The sequence below is a fragment of the Squalius cephalus genome, assembly GCF_949319135.1.
Source record: "Squalius cephalus genome assembly, chromosome: 20".
Taxonomy (NCBI): domain Eukaryota; kingdom Metazoa; phylum Chordata; class Actinopteri; order Cypriniformes; family Leuciscidae; genus Squalius; species Squalius cephalus.
The window spans coordinates 20,588,693-20,601,839 of NC_137141.1; the positions used below are offsets into that span (position 1 = coordinate 20,588,693).

General features: G+C 36.9%; 1 protein-coding gene across 1 annotated transcript; it reads left to right on the forward strand.

Moving 5' to 3' along the window:
- Window positions 1-138: 138 nt before the first annotated feature.
- Window positions 139-5,764, forward strand: mtfr1l (mitochondrial fission regulator 1-like). The gene is made up of 8 exons (XM_079853416.1): window positions 139-295; window positions 834-952; window positions 1,041-1,148; window positions 2,248-2,357; window positions 2,513-2,724; window positions 2,863-3,226; window positions 3,854-3,999; window positions 4,138-5,764. The coding sequence occupies exons 2-7, from the start codon at window positions 938-940 to the stop codon at window positions 3,963-3,965; spliced, it is 921 nt and encodes a 306-aa protein (XP_079709542.1). The 5' UTR covers window positions 139-295; window positions 834-937; the 3' UTR covers window positions 3,966-3,999; window positions 4,138-5,764.
- The last annotated feature ends 7,383 nt before the right edge of the window (window positions 5,765-13,147 follow it).

A 13,147-nucleotide genomic window follows, 5' to 3' on the forward strand; every position in this document is an offset into this window, starting at 1 on the left:
GTCTGTATTTACAATTGTGTAAGCATATAAAATATAAAATCTATTTACATGTATATTTAAAAAATCGTTTCAAAGCGGTATATTTTTAATTTTGTGTGCAAGATTACTTTTATTTTGCACAGGACGATGTTACCACACGCGCTTCCGACTGCAAAATTAGCCGGGGGCGCGCTGGGCTAACTGCTAAACGGCTAACGGAACAGGGAGAAAGGAAGCCCGGACATTCACAACACATATACCATAATAATATGCACCAGTGCAGAAAAAATTAACCGAACTAATCTGACCACACACGGTATGTCTTATATTATATGTTTTCTAAATGCATAATTAGTAGCAGTACGTTATGAGGTCGGTTGTTAGCTGTGATGCTAAAAGAAGGAATGAGGGTCACAGGACGCCTTTGATTTGTTTACCTCCTTGTTTACATTTGAGGTTTTATTGTGTTTGTTAATGTTCACAATTACTCTGTTCTACCGCATAACGTATAGCATTATCGTCTGTTCATTTAATTTCCCATTTTTATTTCTTTACTCTTATTTATAATTTTAGTACTCAACTTATCAGTTCATTTACTTAATTTATTACGCATATAAGTTAGATAAATTATGTTATAGAGCGATTGCGCGTCATAAAAACACCTTTGCTTACACTGCTCAACGCTTTATTTACTTTATTCACTTGATTTACACAGACTAACACAAAGGAGGCAATCAGTCTGCAGCAACTAAAAAAACAATTCTGTGCTCTTGATCTGCATTCACAGTGGGGTTGCACATAAAGTATAGAATGTTTTTGTTTTAATTTGATGTTTTTCTTGCTAATTTTTCAAGGCAAAGGAACCCTCCTCCCAGATGAACATGATCAGAGTGCTATAATAATAATCAAAACACCACTGTAAAATCCAAGGCTGCAGTGCTTTTTACACTTTCAGAAAATGGAGACAGAAGCAGTAAGTAAATAAACATCTAAAAGAGCTATTTTATGTTTATATATTTTTTTTAAAAATACTTTTTTTTTTTTGTTTATTTGCTCTTTAGGAGGTCATCCCTATTTGGCAAAATAAACCACATGGATCAACTCGTAGTGTGGTGAGACGAATTGGTTCTACACTGCCTCTTAAACCCTGTCCCAGGGCTTGTTTCCAGGTATGGGAATAAACATTGTTCATATAAACAAGCATATGCTTTCATGCACCCAGATCATCAGGTGGTTGAGTTAAAGATTGAAAAGTGTTTTAAGTTAACCCTCATATTTTCGAAGAAAGAAAAAAAAGTGTCACATTTTTTTTTAAATGAAATGTTATAACACTAATTTCCCTGAAGAAACAATAAAAATATGCTGCTCTTTTTGGATTTTAGGTCATTTAGATGTCATTTATCATCTATTACCAAAAATAATCATCCAGATGTTATTTACCATTTATTTAAATCTACACTTTCTATTAACATAAACAGTTGAAACAAAGCCCCTGTTTCACAGACAAGTCTTTAGCTAGTCACAGATTAAAATGCATGTTTGAGCTGTTTTAACTGAAAGCAACTTCCACTGGTGTATGTAACTTCACACCAGGAATGTTTTTTCTAAGGCATGTTTAAAAAAGCTACTTAAATGTCCTAATTAAACTAATCCTGGCTTAATCGAAGCCTTGTCTGTAAAACCAGGCCAAAGTAAATCATTGCTGCCATCTGGTGAAAACAGAAGTATAACATGACTTCATGTCAGGTCAAAACCATGTTTTGACAGTAATGGTCCAGTAGATGGCTGAAGTGTCCTCTGCATCCACCCGTTGCACAAGAATTTGAGATCTTATGCTTAGGAAATATACTTTTGGATATTTATTTAGACATTATCCTAAATGGATAAAAAGAAAAAAACATTTTGAAACCTAAGTTTTGCAGTAAATGGGTCAGTGTGTGAGTTTTTGCACTCTAAATGTTTTATAATCCCGCCCCTTTATTTATGTGTGTGTTTGTTCAACATTTGGGCTGATATATGGATTTTAATAAAAAAAAAAAAAAACTCTGCATTAGGGTCTTTCCCATTCATTTCCTATGGTTGGTGTGACCTTTTTATTTTAATGATGACTCCTCAAATGAAGTCCATTTTTTGTTTGATTGTTTAGAATGTCTAAACAAAATTCCCAAGCTATGAACTAAGATTGAGGAAACCATTTTTATAAAAAAAAAAAAAGAAATCAGTCAAAAATGACTAAAGGAATGGCTGTTTTCTGCTTGTGTTCTTCAGGAACTCCCAGGCCTTCCTCCAATGCGCTCTTTGGATGGTCCACTGGTGCCTACGCTGGCAGATATCGCCTGGATTGCAGATGATGAGGAGGAGACATATGCCAGAGTGAGGTAAGGCTGTCATGCTAGTGCACCAGATTTCCTATTTGACTGCTTTTTTAATGGTGTTTTGTAGTATTTAGAGCAGAATTTGAATTTAGTGTTGGACCCTCACTAAAATATTTAATGAATTAATTTTATCCCAATGCTGTCTTGGTGTTTGTCAGGAGTGACACACGTCCCCTTAGGCATGAGTGGAGGCCAACACCGCTGCTGATCATGCACAGGAACTCGTCTGTGCCCAACTTCAGACGAGAAGGCAGGCGAGTCGAGGGCCTGAGGAAACCAGGGGTTACCGCTCTAAACCGCACCACAGCTTTACAAGATGAGCTGACTCGACTCCGAGCCCAGATCGCCAAGATTGTTGCTTCAGAATCAGGTTGAGAATTTGACTAAATCATTTAATTCTATAGAATTTAGTTTCTCTTAGGTTCAAATTTTTTGACATTGGCAGAAATGTATTTGCTTGAAAATGTTTTGACCTGTAGTGCTTCATAAAAATGTTGACCCGTTTTAGATTCGAACCCCATCACCCCTGACCTGCTGTCCCCTGACGACACTAGTGTGGGCTTCTCCATGGCTCCTTTTGAGACCGCTGCTTACCAGGCTGCTCCCACAGCCTCCTTTGTCATTAGTGATGTCACAGAAGAGGTAGAAGAAGAGGAGGAGGAAGAGGATGAAGAGGAGGAGGTGTCAGAGCTGGTGCCTGATCCTGTGCCGCCAGTTTCCATGACAGCATCTGCAACTTTTGATCTTGATCACCCTACTATGGACTTTCGGGAGCCAGAGGAGGACACGGTGTCTCTTTCAAAATCGACAAGCTTTGCTGATGTAATGGACATCCTGAAAGACATGAACCGCATGAAGATGAGCAAGGACAGGTGAGCGCTGTTTCAACACCAGCTTGACACTGACTATGCAGAAATTTGGTGGGGGGTGTTTTCATTCTTCTGTAAAGGCCTTGTATTAATATTCTTTATTGTATTAATATTATATTATTACTACTATTCTACTTATTTTGAGTCTATGGCAGCCCATAGAAACGCTTGCAGGAAAGTTATGAAATTTGGCACACAGATAGAGGACAGTCTCTAACCCAATCTCTCTAGCGCCACCAACTGTCCAAAGTTGTGCTCACGTTTATGCTAAAAACTTTTGAACCATAAGGGCTAGAAATTTTTCTTAATTCATTAATATAGATGGTGCTGTTGTGTTTTGTGACCAGTAATCATAATATATATTATTTTATCATTGCTATTGATTTATATTTACAATAATAATAATAATAATTATTAATAATATGATATTAATAATGTTTTGATGCCTATTATTTTTTATTTTATTTATATTATTAATTAATGTAATTGAGTTTTACGTGTTAAATGTATAATTATTATTTTAATTAATAGTGATAGCATATTAATACCTATTATTATTATTATTATTATATTATCATTGTTATTTTTATTATTAATAAAGTGAATAATGTTATTGTGTACTGTATTCAGATATAACCGTGGGTGCACCTCACTGAGGGAGGAAGACTCTGCCTCTCTTATATCTGAAGCATTGAGGAAGAAATTCGTTCTGAAGGATGATGACATCAGTATGAGGAAATAATCTATTATCCAGACCTTCTCAGCAGACTCTCTATGTAAGGCTGAACTGCATGGATTTTTTTCCCCTCTGGTTTAAAGTTTCAGTCTGAGATACAAAGCCGAGAGAATAAAACATGACTGTGGAATTTTAACTACTTTTATGTTAAGTCTTTTTTTTTCTACTGGGTCAATAGGCCTGTGCCTGTGGATCATTGCCATGGAAACCCCACAAAGCCTCTGAATAAAAGGAGTTATTCTGCGTTCCTCAGTGCTTCCACAATGCTGCGCTGTTGTGACGCGTCTGGAAGGAAAAGAAGCAGTTCTCGTCAGCACACACACATACACTCCAACTGGCACTGAGCGATTAAGTTTATAATGCTTGTGTGTGTGTGCGCACATAAGGGTCCATAAGGATAGCCTTTACACTCAGCAGATCAGTGATCACTCAGCCTTTGTCGTTCCATCATAGATTTTGTGAAATCTAAGCACTACTTCCTGTTTCACCATCATTGTTTTGTTAATTTTAATAGGACATTAGTATCTTCAGATCCTTTATCAACAAGCAAGCAGTCGAAATTTCAAAATCATATTATTCAAGCCATGAAATTACAGAAGATTCGTGAAGGATCCCAGTTCCAGTCTGTTATTTTGTAGATGTGTAGTTTGGAGCTGTAGAAGTGTATCTCTTGCCTTACGCGTTCCTTCATACATCCCTGTTATACTTGAAGCAGATTTGATGAGTGATCTGATGTTACGATACATGCGTATTTTTGCCTCCGTTTAGAGACTAAACAAGACGCTGTTCTATTTAAAGGGTTTATTGTGTGTGTGTGTGTGCATGTGCACTGAAGACTTCGGATTGCATTCTGTTGTAATTAGCGCTCTGTGATTTTCCCCTTCTACCCCACAGACTTTTGAAGTGTATATTGTGTAAGAAGACTGATGTGGTTCAGCAACATAAGTTTGAATTCATAATTTGTGTGGTTTATCTTCAAGAAGTACATGGTTTTTGCTTGTGTCAGGCAGGTTGTAAATGTTTCTGTAAAATCTGTGTGATGTGGGGCTGGGTGTGACTGTAAGCCAGTTTTGAGGATGCCTCATGTTTTATATGATGATGAAGGATGTTTTTTCCTTTTGCAAAGTGTAACAAGAAGCTGTTTTAATGCATACACTGCTTTGGTGCCATGATCGCTCACTAAAGTGGAAATCAAACTCGAAATGTGCTTTTCAATTCTTTCACATTCTTTTTTGGACATGCCTGCAGCCTTTCCCCATCTGTCTGACACATTGCATTAGAAGAGATGTTTTGGTGTTTTTAATCCAAAACACTTCTTCTCAAACTTAACAGTCATCCAGCTATGTTGAAACAATTTTAGTATGAATTATAGTTACTTTTAAAACAAAATTTAAGGCCACAACTACCTAAACTTTATTTCCTGAAGTGATACTCTAGTTTACATTATAAATGTTTTCATATCGGCGTTATATTCATATATATGAGCCTGATTAATGTCATCATCGATGCTAATGGGTGAGTAGAGCTGTAATATAGAGTTGTATCATGCACTGAACATACTAACGTATGTTCCTGTACCTGTCAGTAACAGGTTAAAATGTGTGTGCTGCTCTTTCATTCTGACTGCAAGGTTTCATTTATAGTTTTACCATAGTAAACACTGCAAGTTTGCTTTTATTCAGGTAAATCTTGCAGTTCCATAGTTTCTTTTACAAGACAGAAACTTGTGTGTTTGCTTTTTGTCAAATAAGGGTATTCTATCTGCCTGTTGTTTGTGTGTAAGAGGAAATAAATGGTTAAAATGCATTGTAATTCATGTATTTTCTTCACCCACAGGGGGCGGCATTCTTTTCAGTCTTAAAAATGATGTCATCATTTGCTCACCCTCAAGTTGTTTCAAACCTGTTTGTATTTATTTCTTCTGCTGAACACAAAAGAAGTTATTTAGAAGAATGTCGGTAACAAATAGTTGATGGACCCCATTGACTTCCATAGTATTTTTTTCCTACTATGGAAGTCAATGGTGTCCATCAACTGTTTGTTACCAACATTCTTCTAAATAACTACTTTTGTGTTCAGCAGAAGAAATAAATACAAACAGGTTTGAAACAACATGAGGGTGTGTAAATGATGACAGCATTTTCATTTTTAAGTGAACTATTCCTTTAAATGTAACATTTACACTACTGTACAAAAGTTGGAAAATTAATACTTGGGTTCAGCAATGATGCATTGATTAAATTGATCAATTGATTTTGAAATTGTTACCCAAAAAAATATTCATATCAAATCAAATTCATATAAACTCTGTTCTTTTGAGCTTTTTATTCATCACAGAATGATTTTAAGTATCACAGTTTCAGCAAAAAGATTAAGCAACAACCATTTTCAAATGTTTCTTGAGCAGCAAATCAGCATATTAGAATGATTTCTGAAGGATCATGTGACACTGAAGACTGGAGTAATGATGCTGAAAAGTCAGTTATTTTAAACTGAAATAATATTACAGTTTTTTAGTGTATCAAATAAATGAGGCGATGGTGAGCATAATCTTCTTTCAAAATCTTTTGAACAATAGTGCGTTACATTTATGGATGGGGTTTTCACCCAACCCTTTTATCTCGCTAGCTGATTCTTCTGATTTATACAAAGCTCTTGCCATCAGTTCTCAGTAAACTGAACAGCTGAAAACAAAAACAGGTTCTGGTGACACTCTAGACCTGCAGCTGAAGCAAACACACGCCGATACGTGATCGTGTCTCAGGCCAAACCTGCTGCCAAAAACTTCCTTTCAATTTATATTTAATCATTTACCAGATGCTTTTATAAAAGTTACTTATAAATGTTGGTACGATACGTGATCGTGTCTCAGGCCAAACCTGTTGATCGTGATCGTGTCTCAGGCCAAACCTGCTGCCAAAAACTTCCTTTCAATTTATATTTAATCATTTACCAGATGCTTTTATAAAAGTTACTTATAAATGTTGGTTAAACACAATAAGCATATCATGTAGAAGTCAACAGTATTAGCAGTGCAACAATACTATATGGGTAGTTCTGCAGTTCATTGTAATAAGTTGCATTATTTACAGTTCAAAAAAAATAATAATGCTCAGAGCCAAGGTGTTTCTTCTGCCATTTTTAGCTTGTAATTTTTTTTAAATGATTTATCTAGTCACATGATCTTCCCTGAATACTACAGTTACTGAAACATTACAGTCCCTGTTGCTAAAAAAACAAACAGTTTCTCTTCTTTGACTGACACTGATAAATATGCCAGCTATAGCGTTTACATGAGTGTCCTGTCTGGTGAAATGATGATGTCGCTGCACCTCTAGCACTGAGTCTCCTGCACCTATCAGTGCACATGGGGCCTGTTCCTCACATTACCCCCCCAGGGACACCCGTGACTTCGAAGATTCTAGTTAACCTCCTTTTTTAATTTTCTCTCAAAGACCTGATTTGATCCAGGCCAGTTTTAGTGTTTAGTCTATTTTCTGTGGCAGTCCTTGGCCTACTTTATTACACCTCACCTCTGGAAAGCAGTTTCTGTCTATTTTAGATCAGAGAGGATTTTTAGACGTCTGTGGAGATTTTGTTTAATAGAGTCCAGTGACACAGTGGCACTGTTTGAGACTATAAATATTGACCTTTGTGTGACATTGACACACTAATTTAACCTGTTGCTCAAAAGTTTCACGGATCATTTTCCGGCTACTAAATCTACGTTTACATTCTCACAAACTTGTCAAATTTGATTCATTTCAGGTGTCGTTATGTTGCTAAGATGAAAGCTGTCACACCAGCTCCCGAAAGCTCTTATTCAGACCTTGATTTACTGAACAATAAAAAAAATCTCTGTCAGACTGACCAGTTTATGAGAAGAATAACAAATAAAGCATTTTTTTTCTTCATATTTCACATTTGCGATCCGCTTTATCACGAAAACTAGAATGTTTATGTCTGACCTGTCTTCGGTGTCAGACAAGTACTTTGTGACTGAAGCGATCTCATGTTGACAATGGAGTTGTTTTCACCCATAATGAGCTGATGATTCAACATGCAGGTTCCTTTATTAAAACATACCTGAAGCACAGAGTCTGCGTTGTTTAAATTAGAGCTTGACTCCAAGAATACTAAGCCAATAAAACCATTTCCTTAGAAACCGAGTCAGGACTGAATGCATCTTTTATGCTTTAAATGTGGCAGAAGTGGCGTAGAGGCCTACGTGAGAAGTATAATGGGCCCAGAAGAAAAGAAGTGCCTTCTGAATGAAAAATGCAAGTCTTCAATAATAGATGTAGCATTTTTGAACGGTTCAGAAAGGCTCTTTCATGGTTGCAAGACGTCATCAATGGGAGAGTTTCTCCACAGAGAAACACAGATGTGTCTTCGTCCATATGTTTGAATTGATGGTCTGATTGAGATCATTAAAGAAAAACGAGAAGTCTGTTTATTCTCGTTTTTTTTCTCTCTGTTTGTCATTTTTCTAAGACTTGCATCATGCACACATAAATGTTTCATGTTCTGTGGAATTACGAAAAAGATTTATGTTGAATGGGATTGAAATACTGTTTGCATATATAGTGGGGCTTGTGATTTAAAATCCCATTTAAACCTGTAAATAATAAGAAGCTTTAATGATTATGTGCTAATATGTAAGATTCTTCACTATTTCTGTCTTTTATCAAATCATAGGGCTACGCTTCCTTTACACTGTAAACTCCTTTGTACATGTCCTATACAATGACACACAAAATGCTCTTTGGATCATCATTGATCATCATGGATCATCATTATCATTGGTGTTTAACTTGTGAAGTTTGAGCTTAAGCACTTATGTAATTATAGCAAAAGAAAAACAAACCAAATACTAAGATATTCTTATATATATATATATATATATATATATACAGTACTGTGCAAAAGTCTTAAGCATGTTAATATCCCCCACCCCCCGTCCCCCCCCAAAAAACGGTTTTAAGTTAGTTATTTATATCTTTTGCTGTAGTGTGTCAGTAGGAAATATCAGTTTACATTTCCAAACATTCTTTTTGCCATTAATTGTAATAATCCAGTGAGATTTCTGTATGCACAAGGAGTCTGACAACAGCCGGTATGATCTGATCTCACCATCATCGAGTCCATCTGTGATTACATGAAGAAACAGAAGAAACTGAGACAGACTAAATCCAGAAGAACTGCGGGAACGTCTCCGAGATGCTTGAAGAAACCTTCCTGCAAAGCTACAGTACTGTGAAAAGTACTGGCACTTGTGTTAAAATGCTGTAAAGTGAGAATGCTTTCAAAAATAAAATCACAAATTGAATTTATTTATGATTTAACTTCTATTAACTAATTAAAATCAATATATGGTGTAATGACCCTTTGGTTTAAAACGGCTTTTGTCGAGATACACTTGCGCATAGTTTTTCAGGTAGCTTTGCAGGAAGGTTTCTTCAAGCGTCTTGGAGACGTTCCCGCAGTTCTTCTGGATTTAGTCTGTCTCAGTTTCTTCTGTTTCTTCATGTAATCACAGATGGACTCGATGATGGTGAGATCAGATCATACCGGCTGTTGTCAGACTCCTTGTGCATACACAAATCTCACTGGATTATTACAATTAATGGCAAAAAGAATGTTTGGAAATGTAAACTGATATTTCCTACTGACACACTACAGCAAAAGATATAAATAACTGACTTAAAACCATTTTTTGGGGGGGACGGGGGGTGGGGGATATTAACATGCCTAAGACTTTTGCACAGTACTAATATATATATATATATATATATATATATATATATATAGTGAGGAAAATAAGTATTTGAACACCCTGCTATTTTGCAAGTTCTACCACATGGAGGGGTCTGAAATTGTCATCGTAGGTGCATGTCCACTGTGAGAGACATAATCTAAAAAAAAAAATCCAGAAATCACAATATATGATTTTTTAACTATTTATTTGTATGATACAGCTGCAAATAAGTATTTGAACACCTGTCTATCAGCTAGAATTCTGACCCTCAAAGACCTGTTAGTCTGCCTTTAAAATGTCCACCTCCACTCCATTTATTATCCTAAATTAGATGCACTTGTTTGAGGTCGTTAGCTGCATAAAGACACCTGTCCACCCCATACAATCAGTAAGAATCCAACTACTAACATGGCCAAGACCAAAGAGCTGTCCAAAGACACTAGAGACAAAATTGTACACCTCCACAAGGCTGGAAAGGGCTACGGGGAAATTGCCAAGCAGCTTGGTGAAAAAAGGTCCACTGTTGGAGCAATCATTAGAAAATGGAAGAAGCTAAACATGACTGTCAATCTCCCTCGGACTGGGGCTCCATGCAAGATCTCACCTCGTGGGGTCTCAATGATCCTAAGAAAGGTGAGAAATCAGCCCAGAACTATACACGGGAGGAGCTGGTCAATGACCTGAAAAGAGCTGGGACCACCGTTTCCAAGGTTACTGTTGGTAATACACTAAGACGTCATGGTTTGAAATCATGCATGGCACGGAAGGTTCCCCTGCTTAAACCAGCACATGTCAAAGCCCGTCTTAAGTTTGCCAATGACCATTTGGATGATCCAGAGGAGTCATGGGAGAAAGTCATGTGGTCAGATGAGACCAAAATAGAACTTTTTGGTCATAATTCCACTAAACGTGTTTGGAGGAAGAAGAATGATGAGTACCATCCCAAGAACACCATCCCTACTGTGAAGCATGGGGGTGGTAGCATCATGCTTTGGGGGTGTTTTTCTGCACATGGGACAGGGCGACTGCACTGTATTAAGGAGAAGATGACCGGAGCCATGTATTGCGAGATTTTGGTGAACAACCTCCTTCCCTCAGTTAGAGCATTGAAGATGGGTCGAGGCTGGGTCTTCCAACATGACAATGACCCGAAGCACACAGCCAGGATAACCAAGGAGTGGCTCTGTAAGAAGCATATCAAGGTTCTGGCGTGGCCTAGCCAGTCTCCAGACCTAAACCCAATAGAGAATCTTTGGAGGGAGCTCAAACTCTGTGTTTCTCAGCGACAGCCCAGAAACCTGACTGATCTAGAGAAGATCTGTGTGGAGGAGTGGGCCAAAATCCCTCCTGCAGTGTGTGCAAACCTGGTGAAAAACTACAGGAAACGTTTGACCTCTGTAATTGAAAACAAAGGCTACTGTACCAAATATTAACATTGATTTTCTCAGGTGTTCAAATACTTATTTGCAGCTGTATCATACAAATAAATAGTTAAAAAATCATACATTGTGATTTCTGGATTTTTTTTTTAGATTATGTCTCTCACAGTGGACATGCACCTACGATGACAATTTCAGACCCCTCCATGATTTCTAAGTGGGAGAACTTGCAAAATAGCAGGGTGTTCAAATACTTATTTTCCTCACTGTATATATATATATATATATATATATATACACACATATATATCTGTTTTCACTAGTAAGGTCAGTGTCCTGAAATAATCTGTGTTTCCATTGTCAATGCAGGACACAGTAACCTTCGCAAGCCATTTACATTCTTTCCACTTCAAATTACTAACAGTCACATAAAATACACTGTCCTGCTTCCTTACAGCTACAAGGTTTTAATCCTTGTTTGCTTGAATCCAATGTGTTTTATCACTGTAGATGGCCTTGTACACACTGAACACAATCAGTGCAAACATGTCCTTTGTGCTTTAAAGGACAATTGTTGCCATGCACAAACGTGATGTATTTGTTTCTCATGAGACATGAGGATAAAGAGGTTTGTCATCCGCCCTAAATAGAATGATAAACACTCTTTGTCTTTCAAAGCGTTCCAAGTGTGTTTTAGCTGATATGTGTTTGATGCGGAAGTGTGTGTTACATTAGGAGATATCAACAGTCTCAGACAGGTTTTGTGCACTAAATAGAAACGATAAACACTTTGTCTTTCAAAGCGTTCCAAGTGTTGTTAGCAGATATGCGTTTGATGTGGGGGTGTGTGTTATATTAAGAGACGTCAACAGTCCCAGATAGTGTTTGGAAAACATACTATATGTCCTAGTTTCACAGGTCTGTTATTTATTGAACAGTGTTCTGATCTTGATATTGTTGTTGTTTTTCTTGTCTTTAATAAACACATACATCTAAATATGACTCTCACACCTTTTGTATTCAGTTGCATAATCATACCTTCTTTCACCGTTTAATTTAGCCATCTGCCTCCACCCATGCATCTGAGGAAGAGACAGACGGAGAGGGTGAAAACAAACTAGGTGGTTTTCTTGGCATGTTATTATGAATTACTGGCTTCAATATTTTTTTATTGTTTGTGATCAAGTTTTGAAAACAACAAACTCCTCTAGAGGATCAAAGCTTGCCATGAAGTTTCAAGCTAATCTGATGTTTGGATGAAATCATTAAGTGCCTTCTGAAAGTGTCACATTTATCTGTTCTTTTTCAGAGTATCAGAGAGAGAGATTTTGGCATCATTTTACAATGGGTATTTTTGCTTTTATAAAGCAATGGAGGTAAAGGGAAAGGGGGGACTTGGAATTGGGACATACGGGATGAATTCAAACCTGTCCCCCTATGAGTACACAACACTTATCTGACGTCTACATGAGCAAAAAGCATGTGATTTTGCAATAAAAATTGTTCTAGTCAGTTTGATTTGTTTAAGCAGATTATTTTAGATGACACTTCATCATCTGATTATATATATTCCAATCTGCAATAAAATCTCAGACTGTTTCATGAGTCATTCTTTCCATTAGAGCTGACAGTTGTGCTTTGTTTAAAAAAAAAAAGTCTGCCAATAGTCATAGTCATTATGTAATTGTGCCCAGAGTCACCCACTCACTTCCACCACATGCTATGAAGTTCAGTGTAACACTTTTTATACCAGTGATGAAATCGATGCAAAACATTTGAAATATTTACATGTACTTACATACTTACACATTGCAGAAAACTCGCAGTACATGGCATCCTCCTGTGAAATGTTATGTGAACTGAAAATCAGGCTTCAAATGCAAACTAACCAGAAAACTAAACAAGAAATTTTCACAAGCATGTCAGTAATATTACAAAACAAATTGATATCAGACTACTTTTGTTTCGCAGTGCATCCGTTCTGAAGCCAGACAGTCCAGATCAACCTATTAAACTTGATTAGCACTGTTATGGCATTGGTTCAGCCTGCA

What these genes read in the sequence shown, in the direction of transcription:
- mtfr1l (XM_079853416.1), top strand. An exon ending in GTCCCAGGGCTTGTTTCCAG is followed by an intron (nt 1,149 to 2,247) that starts GTATGGGAATAA and finishes TGTGTTCTTCAG; the next exon opens with GAACTCCCAGGCCTTCCTCC. An exon ending in ATGAAGATGAGCAAGGACAG is followed by an intron (nt 3,227 to 3,853) that starts GTGAGCGCTGTT and finishes TACTGTATTCAG; the next exon opens with ATATAACCGTGGGTGCACCT.